The sequence below is a fragment of the Pelobates fuscus genome, chromosome 7 (genome assembly GCF_036172605.1).
Source record: "Pelobates fuscus isolate aPelFus1 chromosome 7, aPelFus1.pri, whole genome shotgun sequence".
Classification (NCBI taxonomy): domain Eukaryota; kingdom Metazoa; phylum Chordata; class Amphibia; order Anura; family Pelobatidae; genus Pelobates; species Pelobates fuscus.
Genome location: NC_086323.1, coordinates 71,732,581 through 71,755,647, shown reverse-complemented (window position 1 = coordinate 71,755,647; position 23,067 = coordinate 71,732,581). Strand labels below are relative to the sequence as shown.

Below are 23,067 nucleotides of genomic sequence, written 5' to 3'. Positions count from 1 at the left end.
TTTGTTGTAGGTACTTAATGCAATCGATGAGAGTACACTAAGGCATTTTTAAAATGTATATCACTTTAAGGAAATGTAATACCAAAATGAATAAACAATTAAGCGCAACACATATTTGTCAGACAGTTCCAAGTTCTGGATCATGTTAAATATTAACAGAAAATGTATCTTCATGTTTCCTGTTCGGTGAGAAGTATCTTAATACACCTAAGTGTTTTACCACGATGAAGCACAAATACATTTGTTCAGGGTTTATTTTATTAATTTGTATTTTTATTTTGCTACACATCACAGAGAACAAGTTCAGCATGCAAGGTAACGCTATTTAAATATTCATATTTTGCAATCTTCGCTTTTTATATGCATAGAAATTCAATCTTAAGAGTATTATAGATAAATTACAAGATGTAGTTAGTTGAGAACTAAAATCGCAGAAATGGGAAAAAAATGCCAAAGTCTGATGAAATCTAAATATTTTTTCTTCTCTTGTAAATTTGACTAGATAAACCCAATTATTTACGTACTAAGATACCAACAAAACAGAAAACACTATATGTTCTGTGGCTAATTGTATCGGAGGTACTTCTAAATAGTCTTAAAAGAAATATGATATCTATTAAATACCAATACATTTCAGTTTCAACAATTATTTATTTTTTACAGGGAAATATTGATATGTTACTATTTTGTTTTCTGAAAGATTTTTTTTAATAGATATTATAGTTTTGCAAACAGTTTTCAGCTGATTTTTAAAATTACAATCAAAAAATAGTTACTGAAATAGTTTTTTCAATATTTAATTACATTATGTGTCTGTAAATGTATTTCAGCCGACACAATTGTGTTATATGCAGAAGTTATACCAAAATAACCTGATACAAAGATTATCTTAACTTTATTCATCCAATGGGCGTGTATGGCTTAAGAAACTAGTGAATAGTGATGTCGCGAACATAAAATTTTCGGTTCGCGAACGGCGAATGCGAACTTCCGCAAACGTTTGCGAACCGGGCGAACCGCCATAGACTTCAATGGGCAGGTGAATTTTAAAACCCACAGGGACTCTTTCTGGCCACAATAGTGATGGAAAAGTTGTTTCAAGGGGACTAACACCTGGACTGTGGCATGCCGAAGGGGGATCCATGGCAAAACTCCCATGGGAAATTACACAGTTGATGCAGAGTCTGGTTTTAATCCATAAAGGGCATAAATCACCTAACATTCCTAAATCACAATGGATATGGATTGACACCTGACATATGACATATTGACACCTTGACATATGGGCACAGAGCAAAATAGGGACTGTTCCCCCTACATAGGGTCAATTGGCCGATATGGATTGACACCTGTCCTCAGGGACCCTGATACACACTGATACAGAGCAGAATAGGGACTGTTCCCCCTACATAGGGTCACTTGGCAGATATGGATTGACACCTGTCCTCAGGTACCCTGATACACACTGACACAGAGCAGAATAGGGACTGTTCCTCCTAAATAGGGTCACTTGGCAGATATGGATTGACACCTGTCCTCAGGGACCCTGATACACACTGACACAGAGCAGAATATGGACTGTTCCCCCTACATAGGGTCACTTGGCAGATATGGATTGACACCTGTCATCAGGGACCCTGATACACACTGACACAGAGCAGAATAGGGACTGTTCCCCCTACATAGGGTCACTTGGCAGATATGGATTGACACCTATCCTAAGGATCCCTGATACGCACTGACACAGAGCAGAATAGGGACTGTTCCCCCTACATAGAGTCACTTGGCATATATGGATTGACACCTGTCCTCAGGAACAATGATACACACTGACACAGAGCAGAATAGGGACTGTTCCTCCTACATAGGGTCACTTGGCAGATATGGATTGACACCTATCCTAAGGATCCCTGATAAACACTGACACAGAGCAGAATAGGGACTGTTCCCCTTACATAGGGTCACTTGGCAGATATGGATTGACACCTGTCCTCAGGGACCCTGATACACACTGACACAGAGCAGAATAGGGACTGTTCCCCCTACATAGGGTCACTTGGCAGATATGGATTGACACCTGTCCTCAGGGAACCTGATACACACTGACACAGAGCAGAATAGGGACTGTTCCCCCTACATAGGGTCACTTGGCAGATATGGATTGACACCTGTCCTCAGGGACCCTGATACACACTGACACAGAGCAGAATAGGGACTGTTCCTCCTAAATAGGGTCACTTGGCAGATATGGATTGACACCTGTCCTCAGGGACCCTGATACACACTGACACAGAGCAGAATAGGGACTGTTCCCCCTACACAGGGTCACTTGGCAGATATGGATTGACACCTGTCCTCAGGGACCCTGATACACACTGACACAGAGCAGAATAGGGACTGTTCCCCCTACATAGGGTCGCTTGGCAGATATGGATTGACACCTCTCGTCAGGGACCCTGATACACACTGACACAGAGCAGAATAGGGACTGTTCCCCCTACATAGGGTCACTTGGCAGATATGGATTGACACCTCTCATCAGGGACCCTGATACACACTGACACAGAGCAGAATAGGGACTGCTCCTCCTACATATGGTCACTTGGCAGATATGGATTGACACCTGTCCTCAGGGACCCTGATACACACTGACACAGAGCAGAATAGGGACTGTTCCCCCTACATAGGGTCACTTGGCAGATATGGATTGACACCTGTCCTCAGGGACCCTGATACACACTGACACAGAGCAGAATAGGGACTGTTCCCCCTACATAGGGTCACTTGGCAGATATGGATTGACACCTGTCTTCAGAGACCCTGATACACACTGACACAGAGCAGAATAGGGACTGTTCCCCCTACATAGGGTCACTTGGCAGATATAGATTGACACCTGTCCTCAGGGACCCTGATACACACTGATACAGAGCAGAATAGGGACTGTTCCCCCTACATAGGGTCACTTGGCAGATATGTATTGACACCTATCCTCAGGGACCCTGATACACACTGACACAGAGCAGAATAGGGACTGTTCCTCCTACATAGGGTCACTTGGCAGATATGGATTGACACCTGTCCTCAGAGACCCTGATACACACTGACACAGAGCAGAATAGGGACTGTTCCCCCTAAATAGGGTCACTTGGCAGATATGGATTGACACCTGTCCTCAGGGACCATGATACACACTGACACAGAGCAGAATAGGGACTGTTCCTCCTACATAGGGTCACCATTTTTAGCCCAAGGCAGCTCATCTCATCAGGCCTTTTTTAATCTAATGTATCGCAGTTCGGGATCCATCCCTCATTCATCTTAATAAAGGTGAGGTAATCTAGACTTTTTTGACCTAGGCGACTATTCTTCTCAGTGACAATACCTCCTGCTGCACTGAAGGTCCTTTCTGACAGGACACTTGAAGCGGGGCAGGCAAGAAGTTCTATCGCAAATTGGGATAGCTCAGGCACACCCAGTAGTCAAGGTGTTCATCGCTCCTCAGAGTGTCGATATCTGCAGTTAAGGCGAGGTAGTCTGCTACCTGTCGGTCGAGTCGTTCTCTGAGGGTGGATCCCGAAGGGCTGTGGCGATGCGTAGGACTTAAGAAGCTCCGCATGTCCTCCATCAACAACACGTCTTTAAAGTGCCCTGTCCTTGCCGGCGTGGTCATTGGAGGAGGAGGATTACTTTCACCTCTTCCCCTGTTAGATTCCCGTTGTGCTGTGACATCACCCTTATACGCTGTGTAAAGCATACTTTTTAATTTATTTTGCAAATGCTGCATCCTTTCCGACTTGTTGCAATTTGGTAACATTTCAGCCACTTCTGCTTATACCGGGGGTCTAGTAGCGTGGACACCCAGTACAGGTCATTCTCCTTCAGCCTTTTTATACGAGGGTCCCTCAACAGGCACGACAGCATGAAAGACCCCATTTGCACAAGGTTGGTCTTCCTCCTCCTCCTCAAAGCCACATTCCTCCTCTGACTCCTCTTCCTCACAATCCTCTTCCAGCGTTGCCGCAGGTCCAGCAAGCAATGCTGATAAGGCTGTTTCTGGTGGTGATGGTGACCACAACTCTTCCTCTTCACGCTCATCTACGGCCTGATCCAGCACTCTTCGCAGGGCACACTCCAGGAAGAAAACAAATGGTATGATGTTGCTGATGGTGCCTTCGGTGCAACTGACTAGGTTTGTCACCTCCTCAAAAGGACGCATGAGCCTACAGGCATTGCACATGAGCGTACAGTAACGTGGCAAGAAAATTCCCAGCTCCCCAGAGGCTGTCCTAGCACCCCGGTCATACAAATATTTATTAACGGCTTTTTCTTGATGGAGCAGGCGGTCGAACATTAGGAGTGTTGAATTCCAACGTGTCGGGCTGTCGCAAATCAAGTAAAAGCTGGCGGGCTAATAGTTCAGACAAGTCAGCTGTCAGACGCTGGGCAAGGGGGTGACTTTCTGACATTGGCTTCTTACGCTCAAACATGTCCTTGAAAGACACCTGACTGTGGGAAGATGAGTGGGAACTGCTCAAGGTGAGAGACAGAGTGGCGGATGGTTGAGAGGGGGCAAGAAGGACAGCAGTGGTTGACGTGGCTGAAGATGCTAGACCAGGAGGAGGATGGCGGCTTTGAGTTTGTGTGCTGCTTGTACTCATGTGTTGATCCCATAGGCGTTTGTGATGTGCGATCATGTGCCTACGCAAAGCAGTTGTACCTAGGTGGGTGTTGGACTTCCCACGACTCAGTTTCTTTTGGCACAGGTTGAAAATGGCATCGCTGTTGTCAGAGGCAGACACACAAAAAAATGCCACACTGCTGAGCTCTGCAATGACGGCATTCTGGTGGTGGACACAGCATGCGTTGATTGGCGTGCTGTCGGGGTGACCCTGGGTGCCGATGCATGCTGTCTGACTGTGCCACTAGCTCCTTGCGACGACCTCCCCCTGCTTCCAACTCGTCTCGGGTACAACATCATCATCATCACACCGTACGTCCATGTGTGTAATGCTGCCTGACTGAGACATATCCCTGTTATCTACATCCTCTGGCAATAATGGTTGCTCATCACTCATTTCTTCAAACGGATGTGTAAATAACTCCTCTGACAGATAAAGTGAAACGGCTGTGGTGCTAGTGTTGGTGGTGGCGGCAGGCGGGCGAGTGGTATCTTGAGAGGTGCCCGAAGCTAAGCTGGAGGAGGATGGTGCGTCAAGGTTCCGAGCGGAAGCTGTAGAAGATTGGGTGTCCTGTGTTAGCCAGTCAACTATGTCCTCAGAACTTTTCCAGTTCAGGGTACATGGCCTCTGAAAATTGGGCATTATTCTAGGGCCAAAGGGAATCACAGCACCACGACCACGACGGCTCCTGCAGGGTGGCCTGCCTCTGCCTGCCATTTTTGGGGGGATTAGTGGTACTATGCGTGCAAGCTACTGTAAGACCAGATATGAGTGGCAATGTGCACTGGCAGAGGTTGGCAAAGTACACGCTGTAGGCCTGACACCCGCTTGAAGACAACTAACTGCTATTCAATCTATAACAGTGAAAAAGGTTTTCTTGTTTTAAATGCACGCTATTGTGACACCAGATATTAGTGGCAATGTGCACTTGCAGAGGTTGGCAGAGTACACGCTGTAGGCCTGACACACCCGCTTGAAGACAACTAACTGCTATTCAATTTATAACAGTGAAAAAAGTTTTTGGGTTTTAAATGCACGCTATTGTGACACCAGATATGAGTGGCAATGTGCACTGGCAGAGGTTGGCAGAGTACACGCTGTTGGCCTGACACAGACGCTTTCAGACAACTAACTGCTATTCAATCTATTACAGTGAAAACAATTTTTTTGTTTTTAAATGCACGCTATTGTGACACCAGATATGAGTGGCACTGTGCACTGGCAGAATACACGCTGTTGGCCTGACACACAGGCGCTTGCAGACAACTAACTGCTATTCAATCTATAACAGTGAAAAACAAATTTTGTTTTTAAATGCACGCTATTGTGACACCAGATATGAGTGGCACTGTGCACTGGCAGAGGTTGGCAGAGTACACGCTGTAGGCCTGACACACAGACGCTTGCAGACAACTAACTGCTATTCAATCTATTACAGTGAAAAAAATTTGTGTTTTTAAATGCAAGCTATTGTGACACCAGATATGCGTGGTGGCACTGGGCAAGTGGGCACAGTATCCACTGTGAGCCTGACACATAAGCTGGCAGGCAGGCAGGCAACTGCAATTAGATTACACACACACAAAAAAAAGCAGACTGAGATTCTAGCCCTAAAAAGGGCTTTTTGGGGTGCTGTCCTTACAGCAGAGATCAGATGAGTCCTTCAGGACTGTAGTGGACACTGAATACACTAGCCTAGCTATACATTTCCATATCAAATGAGCAGCAGCTACACTTTCCCTCCTCTATCTAAGAATGCAGCTTCAGAATGAATCTAAAATGGATGCTGTACAGGAGGTGGGAGTGTCTGGAAGGGAGGGTCTGCTGCTGATTGGCTGGAATGTGTCTGCTGACTGTGAGGCACAGGGTCAAAGTTTAGTCAATGATGACGAATAGGGGGCGGATCGAACCGTGCATGTGTTCGCCCACCGTGGTGAACGCGAACACGCTATGTTCGCCAGGAACTATTCGCCAGTGAACAGTTCGGTACATCACTACTAGTGAATGAATACAGTTCTCAAAACTAATAAATAGTAATAAAATTGAGAAATCCTATAACCCCAATTAAATAACATAACTTCAATCAATACAGATCATGATATAAAAACACAATATATACCAATACATATTTGGAAGTACAAGAGCATTAAGCAAGGAAAAGCAGACAGGCTAAATTGTTCCTCAATTCATATAGCATTTTCATTATGAGTAGGCTCATTCTGTTAGATACATAAAGAATATTTTTAAATTTATTAAAGTAACATTCGACAACTACTACAGATATGAATATTAGAAATTACTGAAAACTATGTCAGAAATTGGTTCTGTAACAACCAAGTAAAAATAGTCAAACTGTCTCACATTAAATAGCCAATTTGTGTTCTTTTGCAATTGATTTGCGATGTTGAAGGTAAAGTACAGCTAGGGGCTACTGTCTCACAGAAACATAGGCCAATAAATCTGCTATTCAGTCTATACCAGTGAAAAAAGTTTTTTGGTTTTAAATGCACGCTATTGTGACACCAGATATTAGTGGCAATGTGCACTTGCAGAGGTTGGCAGAGTACACGCTGTAGGCCTGACACACCCACTTGAAGACAACTAACTGCTATTCAATCTATAACAGTGAAAAAAGTTTTTTGGGTTTTAAATGCACGCTATTGTGACACCAGATATTAGTGGCAATGTGCACTTGCAGAGGTTCAAAATTTAAAATGGGAAATTGGCATTTCTGTAATTTGACTCTACAGGGGAGGTATTGCTGTGCTCGGGAGCAGTAGCAGAATACAAATCAGAAAAAAATTATGGTAGTAAAGACAGCCCCAAAAGACATATATATGAGAGAAAAATTCCAGCGGGTTTTGGCAGCAGTTACTGATAAAATGGTTTGATGAAAAGTGTCAAATATAGTTTGTTAAGCAGTTGGACTCTGTGACTGTTATCAAAATTATATGCAGACCAAAATCAGCATACTTATAGATAGAATTACACAAAATATTTTATCCTTTAATCAGAATTGGTATAGTAGCAATAATAAAGCAGGGAAATGACTTTCTAGAAAACTTAAATCTGGGAGAAAAAAACAATAAATATAAATATTATTGAAGGTGCTAAAACTCTTCTCTCCCCTCATCAAACTGGGAAAGGTTTTGTAAATGATTATGCTTCCTTATATATTGGGGCTCCATCTTTCACCCAGGCTAGACCGCAGATTGTTTGCCGACATTCAGTGACCACTGGTGAACAGTGAGTATGAATATTATCACAGACCTCCCTGCATTGAATTCTTGAGCAGCGGTCTGACCAGGGTGATTAGACTTTTTACTGCTCCATAGAGATTGACTTTCTCTCCCATAGGTGCCCTTGAGGGCACAGACTAGCAAATCATTGCAGTATTATTATTCGGTGATAGTAAATTCACTTTCCTCGTTACACATAGAGATACATACTCTCTCTCCTATAGGTGCCTTTGAAGGCACAGACTAGCAAATCCTCACAGTACTATTATTCTAGCGTAATCTACTTTCTTTTCCTTTCTCTACAGGTGCCCACAAAGGCACAAACTGACACGTATATTTAAAGCAGAATTATTTTTCGACGTTTTTGACAGGATACCGTATTTTGTAATAGTTAAAATTATCGACAGTGATAGACAGATCTAGTCCTCACAATCTAACATGGGTGCCCTTGAAGGCACAGATATAGCATTTATATAAACCAGCATTCCGATAATTTTTACCATCTCTATTACCGACATTGTTTACTCTACACCAACAGTCCTTTCTAGGACTTCACCCCTCACAGTTTCAATAGCTGCTGTACTCTACTTGTATTCTATTGCCGAGAGTTTCCCCTGGCATTACATTGCAAACTTGTTGCTATTTTACTATGTTGCATTTTAGTGAGAAACTGTAACAAATTGCTCATTCGATTCCCTACAGAACACTGCATTGTATACAGCTTGTTACTAACTACTTATACACATCCTAGAGTAAACTCCTAAATGTTATTATATATATATTTTGATCGTTTTGTTCTTCACTACCCCCCTTTTGTTACACTGGATATATTGTGAATAGATCACTAAGTGTCCTTCTCTTTGATGCTATACTTTTTTAGCATGGTCAAGTTTTGTCTCCATCTAGTGGCAATACCCAAGATTGTATCCACTTATACTCACCATTTTTTTTTTTTTAACATTCTATATTAAGTTATGTTTTAAATCATTCTTTAACCATACTTCTGGGTCAAGAGCTAGCCCATCTCTTCTTATTACTTCGTTATCCGCGTTCATGCCCTGCTTGTTCAGCCCCACTGAACCTTTATACCGTTCTCCCACCCTCCTCCTGCTTCCTTATATAATTTACCAGAAATTAAAATATCAAATGTTGAGCTAAAATCATTTTTCAATAAAATTTCTCTTCCTTTAATAAAACCTAAAAATTTGGCAGAATTAAATAAGGGCATAACAGCTAAAGAGGTTAAAGTAATAATTAACAACGATCAGTCAGGGTTTATAAAAGCGAGATCTGGGGGAGATAACCTTCGAAAGATCGCCAATATGACACTGAAGATAAATAAAGATCACTTGCCATCTGTCTTCATAGCTGTCGATGTCGAAAAGGAGATCGACAGAGTGAACTGGACATTTTTAGATGAGAATTTAATAGCTTCTGGAATATAAGAAACATTTAAAGACATAGCAATGTCACTACAGCTCCTAAAGCTAAAGTATTTGGTAATGGTTTGAACTCACTGGTTCGATGTAAAGAACGGTACACGTCAGGGATGCCCATTGGTGCCTCTGATATACGTTATTTCTATCGAACCTTTAGCAGCATATATCAGACAATCGGTTAATATTACATAAATTGTAATGGGGGGCAGTGAACAAAACATAACTTTATTCGCAGATGACAATTTTAACTCACTCAACCAGAGACTTCCACTCAACCAGAGACTGTATTAAGGATTTTAGTCATCTTTCCACAAAATTAATTTACAAAAAACTCTGATTATACACTCTAATCTTTCACTGACCCAAGAGAATTTTCTTGAACAAAAATATAGATTCAACTGGTCTTCTCAATTTATTCAACATCTGGGAGCTATGATTCATTTTGATATAAATACCTGGGTAGATAAGAATTATACTAATTTCCTTCAAGATTTAAAATTATTCTGATTTTTCCACATATCAACTTCTGGACAACTAATCTACATATGTGACTTTACATTCTACCTACTGTACTACTAGGACCATTTCCTGTGAATGTGGATTACTTATATTTTGGATTATTCAACAGCACTGCTTGGACTTTCCAGTATTTCTATAAGTATTATTTCACTTGTTTCAAGGCGCACCCTTATCTCTCTTTTTCTTCTTATACATATTTTAACCCCTTAAGGACACATGACATGTGTGACATGATTCCCTTTTATTCCAGAAGTTTGGTCCTTAAGGGGTTAAGGGGTTTAGAGGGGACCCCCCTTTCCTATAGGTGTGCTGCCTTGCTGTTATATTCCCTGTTGACTTATCAGTGCTGAACCTCTTTCCCGATCTCGTGTAAAACATTAAAAGCTTTAAAGATTGATAATTTATTAATCTCTCAAATATACAATTCTATTGACCCTATAAAAAAAGCTGTTTTTCTCACAGAACCAGATCTCTAGAAAAGCTCCATTAGAGGTCGTCAGACTGTTTATTCAAGATCTTCAATTATTAAATTGGATGAAACAAGGTATAGTTAGAATTGGTCAACTTAGTTCAAATATAACAATGGTCATTTTTATAGAGCTGCAGTGAAAATATGGACTACCAAATAATGAATTTTTACATACTTAAGAGAGGTTAGCTTTTTAGAGAAAATTTGGTTGGATGACCAGTCTTCTTTGGATCAACTCTTTTTTGGTACACTCCCCCAAAAAATCATCTACAATCAGATATATCATTAATAGATCTGAACCGAAAGAAAAATTTAAAACTATAAAGAATTGGGAAGAAGATATGGGTAAGTCCTTCACTTACCAACTATGGGTAAAATCTATTGGTCAACTCAGGGAATCAATACATTGTAAAAATATACAAGAAACTTTCTATAAAATACTTAATAGATGGTATCTGGTCCCTATAAGATTGTTTATGTTTAATACAAACTACTCTAACCAGTGTTGGTGATGCAATAAAGACCTTGGAACTACAAAACATATATGGTAGGACTGCACCTCATCGAATGGGATAAAACATTTTTTGTTGCAACTCTTTATAGATTTAAAATTTAAAATTACAGATTTAACTCTTGAAAGATTTTTATTTCATATTGATCTCACAGGTTAATCCAAATTAGAAATCTGTTTGGCAGTTCATATTTTAATGGCAACGAAGGTATGTTTATCCAGGTAATGGAGGAGCGAGGAAAGCCCTAGCTCTTCCGAAATTGTATCTCAATTCAACTACCAAGGTATAATGGAAAAAGCTATACACTTTAATAATATTTGTTCTAACTGGTTTGAATATTATAACTTCAGATATCAAAACGAGTTACAACATTAAACTACCTAATTATTACTTAATTCTAGTCCTCTATCGAGAGGTTCTCCTCTCGTTTCCCCTGTAGGCCTCCCCAGCCGAGCACTCTTTTTTTTTTTTTTTTTTTTTTTTTGTGTCATGTGCATTAACCCCTTAAGGACATATGACATGTGTGACATGTCATAATTCCCTTTTATTCCAGAAGTTTGGTCCTTAAGGGGTTAAATAAGAGCTAAAGTAGAATAATATTACAAAATGATCCTGGACTTAATAATCTAAAAAAAAATGAATGTAATATAAACGCAATATGAAAATCACCTAAAAGGTTTATACTTCTACTACCATATAAACACGTAGGTAGCAAATTAAAATATATCAGGTCTTAGCTAATATTAAATCACTTTGCAGCATGTGTGTTCTGTATAGTGTTTTTTTTCTCGGTTTTTATTCCCACCCTATATTTCTGTCAGCTTGTGTATTACCCATAAGTGATGCTGACATGATTAGCCAGGAATAGAGAACATTTTCCTGACTATTTCTCATGGCAGCATCAGGGTTCCCGTCCATTCTTTAATTTGATCAGCTTTATAATTGGACTGTGGTGTAAAGGGATAAGGGACTCTCTATACCGATCAGTCTTATTATTCTAATTATTTCTGTCCTGTGACAACTAAGGGAGGAGCTACCCATAAGTGATGTTGCCATGAGAAATAGCCAGGAAAAGAAAATTACCATAAATTGGTCATACATTTTCTCCATTGTGCAGTGTGTTGTAAGAAGAATGAATAAATCCCCACCAAAGGATATACTGCTTTACTAAATTTATATAGGAAATACAAACAAATACATCAACAATCACGTTTACTGTTATTGTTACAGTATTTTTGTATTTCCTATGTAATTTAGCAAACCTCAGTAAAAACAGCGTGCCTCACTAGGCAGAAACAATATGCCCACAATAACACCGCTGATATAAGGAATGATCTGATAGTGTCTATAGTTACTGGTCTTGTCACATGATAAGATCAGTGAAACCAATTGTTACAATGTAAGCTATTCACTGCATGACATTGTGTAATCAAATCAATTTAAAGGCGATGAACTCATTATCAAGTCAAAACTTCACTCTGAACTGCTGCAAGCTTTGTTACACTATGATCTGATACTGATATCTTGTAGCATAAAACAATAAGACGATCCAATCATAGTTGCTACAGATGAATTTGGACAGATTGAGGGACTGGGCACTTAAATGGCAGGTGACATTTAATGTAGAAAATGCTAACCTATGCACTTAGGGGTAAAAAATGCATAAGCAGCTTACACCCTAAATTGTAGTAAATTAGCGATAAAACAAAGGAGAAGGTTTTGGGAACTGTTATAGGCAACTAACTAGGCAACAATGTGCAATGTCAATTGGCAGTTGCCATTAAGATATTGTCATGTAGAAATAGGGGCATTTATTTTCAGGATGAAAATATAATTTTGCCTCTTTATAAATCACTGGTAAGACAACAACTTTTAGGTGTAGTGCAATTTTGGAAACCTGTTCGAAAGAAGGATATTATGACACTAGAAAAAGTGCAGAGGCAGGCTACAAAATAAATAAAAGGAATGGAAAATTTTAGTTATGAAGAAAGGTTAACACATTTAAATCTCTTTAGTTTAGAGGGCATATGATAGCATTATACAAATATATTTGGGGCCCAATATAAAACATTGTATGTAAATCTATTCCTAAACATGATTATACATAGGATTTGAGGTCATGCATTTAGACTAGAAGAAAGGAGATTTAGTCTAAGGCAAATTAAAGGGATTTTGACAGTAAGAACAATTAGGATGTGGAATTCTCTATACAGATGTTTAAACTGCAGTTGGATGAATATTTGCAAAAACATAATATTCAGGGATCTAATTTTCAATTAGTCGGGTTATAGCTTGTTGATCAACTTGCTTGAGGTCTGACTGCCACTCTGGGGTCAACTTGCTTGAGGTCTGACTGCTTCAAACTGGGTTTTTTTTTTTGCCTCCTTTTGGATCACTTTGGAACGTTATTGTCACTGTACAATGTACAGTAGGAAAAAACGTATTTGATCCCCTGCTGATTTTGAATGTTTGTCCACTGACACATTTTTTTTATCAGTCTAGAATTTTAATGGTAGGTATATTTTAACAGTGAGAGACACAACAACAACAACAACAACAAAATAAATCCAGAAAAACGCATGCCAAAAAAGTTATAAATTGATTTGCTTGTCAATGAGTAAAACAAGTATTTGATCCCCTATCAATCAGCAAGATTTCTTGCTCCCAGGGGTCTTTTATGCAAGTAACGATCTTAGTTAGTTACATGTATAAAAGACACCTGTCCACAGAAGCAATCAAACAATCCGATTCCAAACTCTCCACCATGGCCAAGACCAAAGAGTTGTCCAAGGATGTCAGGGACAAGATTGTAGACCTACACAAGGCTGGAATGGGCTACAAGACCATCGCCAAGCAGCTTGGTGAGAAGGTGACAACAGTTGGTGTGATTATTTAAAAATGGAAGAAACACAAAATAACTGTCAGTCTACGTTGGTCTGGTGCTCCATGCAAGATCTCACCTCGTAAGTTTCAATGATCATGAGAATGGTGAGGAATCAGCCCAGAACTACACAAGAGGATCTTGTTAATGATCTCAAGGCAGCTGGGACCATAGGCGTGTGCACGGGGTGTGCCGGGTGTGCCTGGGCACACCCTAATCCCCGCGGCACGCCTGTGAGTCCTGCAGGAACGCGTGGGAACAATGTTCCCACTGTTCCTGCAGGCACTCTTCCCCCCCCAAATGCCCTCCACCTCCCCCCCCCCCGTGTTCACCCTGTCATGGGGGGGCAGCAAGAGGTGATGGACACCTCTCCCCCCCCCCCCCCGGTCGGGTGCCTGTCACCATCCGCAGCGAGGGAGTTGTGTGCTGTCTGCTCCCTCTCGCCGCGCGCCGCTTGCTGATGCCGGGAGCCGGAATATGACGTCATATTCCGGCTCCCAGCTACTGTAGACAGCCCGCGCGGCGAGAGGGAGCAGACAGCACACAGCTCCCTTGCCGCGGCTGATATGGAGAGAGGCGCCCGCCCCACTGGACCCCAGGGACAAAGTCCACGCCAGCACTCCAGGTAGGGAGGCTGGGTGGACAATTTTTTATAAAAAAATAATAATTTGTGTGTTTGTGAGTGTATGTGTGTGTGTGTGTGTCTGTAAGTGTGTGTGTCTGTGAGTTTGTGTGTGTGTCTGTGAGTTTGTGTGTGTGAGTGTCTGTGAGTTTATGTGTGTGTGTGTGTGTGTATGTGTGTCTGTGAATGTATGTGTGTGTCTGTGAGTGTGTCTGTGAATGTATGTGTGTGTGTCTGTGAATGTATGTGTGTGTGTCTGTGAATGTATGTGTGTGTGTCTGTGTGTCTGAGTACCGGTATGTGTGTGTGAGTGTATGTGTGTGTACGCGTATATATATATATATATATATATATATATATATATATATATATACACACACACACACGTGTATATTTTTTTTTTTGGGGGGGGGGAATCTTGGGAGAGTTCCCACACTTTATTACCCAGGAATAAAGTGTGGCTCTGCTCTAAGCCTCCATGGGCCGGCGGGGAGATCAAAGATCTACCTCACCAGCCCACAGCAGCATGGAGGGAGGCAGGAGAGGACCCGGGGAGCTCTAGACAGAAGCTCTGCCAGGTTCCTCTCGCGAGATCTGAGCGGTGCGGCGGCAATGCTCAGATCTCGCGAGAGTGAACTCTAGCCCCGCAGGCTAGAGTTCACTCTCCCTTGGACCACCAGGGATGGCACATGAAAGCAAGGATCCCCCCTTCCTACATAAGGTAAGAATGGAGGGGTGTTATTTACTAATCTGCCCCCACCTTCACAATCCCCCCAAACATACAGCACACACACATACAGCACCCACACACACACAGCACCCTAACACAAACAGTGCGCACACACAGCACCCACACACACCGCACCATCACACACAGAGCATCCTCACACACACACACATAGCACGCTCACACACACACACAGTACACTAACAGCACCCTCACAAACACACACGCACACAGCACCCTTACAACACACAACACCCTCACACACAGCACACTAACAGCACCCTCACAAACACACAGCACACTAACAGCACCCTCACACACACACCACACAAACAGCACCCTCACACACACACCACACAAACAGCACCCTCACACACACACCACACAAACAGCACCCTCACACACTGAAGCACAATAACAGGACCCTAACACACAGCACACAAACAGCACCCTCACACACAAACCGCACCCTCACACACAGCACACTACCAGCACCCTCACCCACATAGCACACTACCAGCACCCTCACACAGCACACACACAAACAGCAGTATATGTATGTGTGTGTGTATATATATATATATATATATATATATATATATATATATATATATATACATGCGGCGTGTGTTTGTGCTTTAGGGTGCACACCCTAATGCAATAGGCTGCGCACGCCTATGGCTGAGACCATAGTCACAAAGAAAACATTTGGTAACACATGACGTGAAGGACTGAAATCCTGCAGCGCCTGCAAGGTCCCCCTGCTCAAGAAAGCACATGTACAGGCCTGTCTGAAGTTTAAAAAAAACACATAAATGCTGCACCAGACAATAGAAACAAAGGTAGATGTTCAAGACTGGAACAATCTAAAAAATAAAAATACAAGACAGAGTACAGACTGTATAAAAGAAAATATCAGCCCATAAGTAGAGTAACACTCACAGGATATAGAGCCGTCCCAGGCTCTATCTAATCAACTCCAGGGTGCAGAGGCGGCTCTCTAATTAGGCGGTTTAGGTGGCCGCCTAAGGCCTCGCGCTGGCTGGGGCCTCGCGGCCGCCTAAACCGCCTGTTGGCAGAGTGTGTCAGGTCCTCGGTCACTGACCGAGGACCTGACACCAGGAGGGGGCCCGGCGGCTTGCCCGGTATGCCGCCGGGTGCGAGGCCCCTCCTGTCTGCCAGGCCGGCCACCGCAGACACTGGTCTGCAGCTCCGCAGTGTGCAGAGCTGCAGACCATGTGACTCTGCGGAGCTGCAGACCGGGAGCAGTGGCCACCGGACCACCAGGGAGCCCACTGGACCACCAGGGAAAGGTAGGCTCTCCCTCCCCATCACCCCCCACCACACTCAGGCTCACCCCCCACCACCATAACCCCCCACCACCCTCAGCCTCACCCACCACCATCACCACCATCACCCCCAACACCCTCAGCTTCACCCCCCACCACCATCACCCCCCCCCACCACCATCACCCCCCACCACCACCATCACCCCCCACCACCCTCAGCTTCACCCCCCACCACCATCACCCCCACCAGCCTCACCCCCACCAACCTCAGCTTCACCCCCCACCACCATCAACCCCACCACCCTCAGCCTCACCCCCACCACCATCACCCCCACCACCCTCAGCCTCACCCCCAGCACCCTCAGCCTCACCCCCACCACCATCACCCCCCACCACCCTCAGCTTCAACACCCACCACCATCACCCCACCACCCTCAGCCTCACCCCCACCAACCTCAGCTTCACCCCCCACCACCATCAACCCCACCACCCTCAGCCTCAACCCCACCACCATCACCCCCACCAGCCTCACCCCCATAACCATCTCCCCACCCTCAGCCTCATCCCCCACCACCCTCAGCCTCACCTTCACCCCCCACCACCATCACCCCCACCACCCCACCCTCAGCTTCACCCCCCACCACCATCACCCCCACCAGCCTCACCCCCACCACCATCACCCCCACCAGCCTCACCCCCACCACCATCACCCCCCCACCACCCTCAGCCTCACCATCCCTCATAACCCCCACCATCCTCAGCCTCCCCCCACCCTCAGCTTCACCACCCCTCAGCATTACTCCCCCCACCACCTTCAGCATCACCCCCTCACCCCCCTCAGCATCACCCCCACCACCCTCAGCATCACCACCCTCAGCATCACCCCTCACCACCCTCAGCATTACCCCCCACCACCTTCAGCATCACCACCCTCAGCATAACCCTCCGTCACCACCCTCAGCTTCCCCCCACTCACCATCACCCCCTCCTTCTCACATCACCCCCTTCTCACTCTCACATTACCCCCTCTCACTCTCACATTACCCCCTCTCACTCTCACATTACCCCCTCTCACTCTCACATTACCCCCTCTCACTCTCACATTACCCCCTCTCACTCTCACATTAGCCCCCCACTCTCACATTATCCCCCCCACTCTCACATTATCCCCCCCACTCTCACATTACCCCCCCCCACTCTCACATTACCCCCCCAGATTACCCCCCACTCTCACATTACCCCCCCACTCTCACATTACCCCCCCACTCTCACATTACCCCCTCTCTCTCACATTACCCCCCTCTCACCCTCACATTACCCCCTCTCACTCTCACATTACCCCCTCTCACTCTCACATTACCCCCCTCTCACTCTCACATTACCCCCCTCTCACTCTCACATTACTCACTCTCACATTACCCCCTCTCACTCTCACATTACCCCCTCTCACTCTCACATTAACCCCCTCACTCTCACATTACCCCACTCTCACATTACCCCACTCTCACATTACCCCACTCTCACTCTCACATTACCCCCTCTCACTCTCACATTACCCCCTCTCACTCTCACATTACCCCCTCTCACTCTCACATTACCCCCCTCACTCACATTACCCCCCTCACTCTCATTACCCCCCTCACTCTCACATTACCCCCCTCTCACTCTCACATTACCCTCACTCTCACATTACCCCCCCTCACTCTCACATTACCCCCCTCTCACTCTCACTTTACCCTCACTCTCACATTACCCCCCTCTCACTCTCACATTACCCCCCTCTCACTCTCACATTAACCCCCCTCACTCCCACATTACCCCCTTCACTCTCACATTAACCCCCTTCACTCTCACATTAACCCCCCTCACTCTCACATTAACCCCCTCACTCTCACATTAACCCCCTCACTCTCACATTACTATCACCCCCTGCTCCCTCTCACATTACCATCAACCCCCCACTCCCTTTCACCATCACCCCCGCTCCCTCTCACCATCAGCTACCCCATACACATAGGGTCTCAGACAAAAACACAAACATGCTCACAGAGACATACATTAGCACACACAAGGATACTCTCTGTCAGACACACTCTCAGGCACATACACAGGTAGACAGTGCGTCAATGTGTATATGTGACACTTTTTTGTTAGTGGGGCCTCATGTTTGCGTTTCGCCTAAGGCCTCATAAAGTCTAGAGCCGCCTCTGCCAGGGTGCCAATACAGGCTAGAAGCGGTCTCCTCGAAGGAGAGCAGCAAAAGGTAGGTATAAAATACATTTATTGAATAATAAATAAAAAGGGACAAAATAAGCAGTGATAACAATAGAAAGACAAAAAGCCTGAAAAACACAGAAAAAACAAACAGATAAATATAGTCCCAACAGGTACTCAGAATGCGCATTTCTACTCCTTCCAGAGTCTTCTTCAGTGCTGTGTTGCTCTCTGTGTTCCGAATAAATACCACTTCAATTATTCTTCAATTAAGCCTGTTTTTGTTTTCTCTTTCTTTTTCTGGCGTAGTCCAATTATGTCATTACGCTGCATCTTTCACGGCCACATCAGTTCCGAGTTGCAATGTGTGATGTGAGGGCGGTATGCAGCTAAGTCCCATATTAACTGAGGGTAAGAAAGACCTTAGGATATATTAAAAATATATCAAGATGGTAGTTAGAGGCTGCATAAGATTGAAGGTGTTATAAAATATAATAAGAATATATAAAGAAAATGTACTACAAATTACATAAAATACTCTACAAATATAAAATCACTTAATAAAGACACAGTAAATTCTCTAAGATGTAAGGAGATAGGTGGAGGACAACCCCAAGGAAAAAATTGTATAAAAATTGGAAGCGCTAGGTAATAAAAAAATATAATAAATAGTAGATAATAAAAAGAAAACACATTTTTTAAATATAAATATACCTATAAAAAGTGGATGAATTCAAAATCTAAATTCAGCCCTTTAGGTGCTAAAGAATCCATCATAAAAATCCACTTGCTTTCAATTTTACACAGTTCCTTAAAATTATCCTCCCCTCTCCAATTAAAAGTTTTTTTTTTTTAAAAATCGCCATGAAACTTAAAAGTGATGGATCTTTATTATGACACTCCAAAGAATGAGCGGATACACTATGTTTGGCGCATCCCATCTGTATATTACCCATGTGTTCCGCAATAAGGGTTTTTAAAATTTAAAGTAGTCATCCCAACGTATCGCAGCACCAGAGGAGATACACTACATTAGATGAATGGCAAGTTAAAATGTTGGTAAAATGTTGTCCAGTTATATTTGACTTAAAAGACGTTCTGGTTTCTTTACAAAAACTAGTTTTCTTACAGTTTATACATATCTTACAAGGATAAAAGCCATTCTTTTGATTAAACATAAATGTACTATTTGGGGGTCTAATAAAACTATTAACCAACTCCTCTTGATACCGGAGAAACTGACGGAAGCCAAGCACAGAGAGATGGACACAGGTTTCTTCAGGAAGGAAGAGATTCTTTATTGGATCACCGATCGGGACTCAGAGGGACTAACGTCACCAAAATACAGCAAGTTCTGAGCCCCGGACAATAGTGCAGGCTCCTTATATAGGCATATAACTCCTCCCATATTAAGCTCCACCCGCACATTCTCTTAACCAATCAACACAAATAAGAATTAACTTCCTGTTTGACCGCATGGCTTGTCCAGCACAATGGAGGAGGGGGAATACTATATCCTGTATTCTTGCACATGCTCCGTACACTACTGATCGTATCTTGCCTCGTGCAACCAACTGATCGATACGTCAGCATATGCACGTACACATGCCACGTGGTAATCTCGGCCTACTAAATTTATTTTTACCGAGATTCCACCACATTCCCCCCTTTGATGCCTCTTGATATTTCACAATTACTTGAGGCATCACTTAACCTTGGTTTGCATACACCGCAAGTTACCTTGAACCAGACCAGACTTATATTATGATGTGAATCTTTTAACACTCATCTTCCTGCATTGGTTCTCCCTGATCTAAAGCCTTATACTTATAAATCGCCATTATCTGTGCAGCAGCCTTCCTCTCTGCTATACTTCCTATCAGGCTTTGCACAGACCTAACTACTAGGGGTATAAGACACGGCAGGAGTAGACACAACATTAAAATCAGTAGGACTCCACCTACCACTGCCTTAAGCCCTCCAAACCACTCATACCAGCTACCAAACCAACTACTTGGATTGTACCCTTTCCATACCTGAGTAGGCACATGCGCTAGTTTAACCATATGGCTAGTAAGCTCAGCTATTGCTTGCCCTTCGTCATCTATTTGAAGACAGCAATTGCTCAGGTTAAACTTCCCACATACACCTCCCTCTACTGCCAAAAGGTAATCCAAGGCTAATCTATTTTGGTAGACTGCTGTCCTCATCCTGGTGTTATGCTTCGCTAGAAGATTGAGCGCTTGTGATGTCTCATTAGTGATAATCTCAACCACCGCCTGTAATCTTATAATACGGTTGAGCATATAAATAGGGGTTCTGTAACCAAAGGTACCATCCTCAGCCCACGTGGCTGGCCCATAATAATCTATGATACGCTGGGGAGGCCATTCATTATCTTCCCAGGCGCCTATCTCTATGGGTCCCCTTTTCTTCCTATGATTCACATCATACACTTTAACACCTAAAGTCTCACCTGTTTCAATAGGTAACAAGAAGAAGGATGGTTTGAGCATACCCAACACACATGCCCCTTCCCAGTCCTGTGGCAACTCCGAATAGGCTTTCTTACCACAGATCCAGTACAAATTTGCTGGGGCTCTCCAGGTAGATGTGATGGATAAATCAAACCACACATCCTTTAAATTGGCGTATCTAGCAAACGGGTTTGATGGTTCTGAGACATTTGAAGCCGACCACCAAGTTGTATTCTTTGTATCATCATCATAAGCTTTTTGCCCTAGACAAGTTAATTCTCCTACAGAAGTGTTATACATTATTCCTTTCCTTGCTATGCAAACATAACCTATGATGGAGGTCTTTAATCTCCACTCAGATTTACCTCTAACACTCATATGATAATCGGCTTGTGTAGATATTAATTGGTCAATTGCCTCAGAACCGGACATTACCTCCTTTGCTTCCCAAGGCCATTGGTCTCCCATGTTAGTACCTCCACACACATAGCAGTTGGTAACATTAAGACTACCGGCAATACTTTCAGCTAAATCGATGAACAGGTTTTTAGCATTATGGGGGATCTTATTATCTATACTCATCTCTTCATAAAAGGAATGGTATACTTGATGAGTTTGGGAGGATACCGTATCAGTCTCTATCCCTATAAACAATAATGTCCCAGGATCTAAACCCGTCCCGTATATTTGAAACCCAAATAAATTGCCATATTTGTCTAAGAACTTATCGGGGTTATTTATAAGTATATGGATGGGATTACATTCCATAGACTTACAATATGGGCTAGTCGGCAACTTAGTCACTATCATGTCTTTATCTACTGTCTGTCCCCAAGTCGCCCACCCCACACAAGACCAATATGGGCAAAAGTTATAGTCTTTATTTGGGCATCTAGGACTTACATATTTATTTTTACTACTGGGACAAATATATTTATCATTAGACCCATACGTCCTCTCCCACCTAAGATCCCCACATACATTCCACGGCTTTCTACCACTCGATATCGCTTTACACGCATCAAATAGCAGAACACCCGAAGAATGTACGGATTCTAACACCGTCTTATTAATTAGGGTTCCCTGAGGATCTCCATTCCTGAGAGTCAACCAAATTGTACGAGGTTGATACTCTGGACTGAAGCACTTAGGTTCTCCTACTCCTAAATGGCACACACTATAGTCTATATTTAAGTATCTACATCTCGATACATCTCCTTTACACTCGTATTGTGAATGCCAAATTAGGGTTTGGGAAATATGGTTACCTGTTCTCGTAGTCTTAATGCATACCTCACAGCTAGGAGTGTCGGTACCTCTACCTTCCTGAATATAAAAACACATATAAATAAACACTATCAAAAGCACATCTTTCGCCGTCATCCTCAGTCTTCGTCCGTGCGATGGCGCCTCAGCTTCCAGGATGTGAGGGCTGCAGGGAATGGAGTTCTGCTAGTCTTCACAGGTGTCCCTTCGAGACTTTCCTGGCTTATACACTATGTGTTGGTAAGCGGACAGGCTTTATTATGGCCTTCTCACTCACACACCTGTAACAATAAAATTTGTAATCCACACGATTCCTCGTTACTCCGACTGAGTAGTGCGTTTTAACCGGATCTTGCAGGGATTCTCTGGATCTGCTGTAACTTGCCAAGAATCGACTGCTGCTGGCTTAACCCTGGAGTGATGTATCCACGGAGTCACTTCGGCTACTTTTATCGCTGTAGGGGTAGACAAAAGAACAACATAAGGACCTCTCCATTTGGGCCCTAACGGTACATTATTCCACTCTTTAATCCACACTTGATCTCCTGGATGATAACTATGAACAGGGGGATAAATATTCACAGGTAATCTATCTTGTACCCATTTCTGTACCTCCTCCATAGTCTTACCCAACTCTACAACCTGCTGCCGGGTAATTCCTTCTCCCAACTGACTCAAATCCCCCCTTAAGTTACCAAGTACGGGAGGTGGTCGCCCATACATAATTTCAA

General features: G+C 43.3%; 1 protein-coding gene across 1 annotated transcript in view; it reads left to right on the top strand.

The window, feature by feature from the left end:
• Positions 1 to 255: 255 nt before the first annotated feature.
• The window catches only part of LOC134568673 (galactosylgalactosylxylosylprotein 3-beta-glucuronosyltransferase 1-like), a gene marked incomplete at its 3' end in the record, with an annotated part of 56,279 nt that continues 33,467 nt past the window's right edge, over positions 256 to 23,067 (top strand). Inside the window, exon 1 of the mRNA XM_063427324.1 lies at positions 256 to 315. Coding sequence (XP_063283394.1) covers positions 309 to 315 — 7 coding nt within the window. The remainder of the gene's footprint in view (positions 316 to 23,067) is intronic.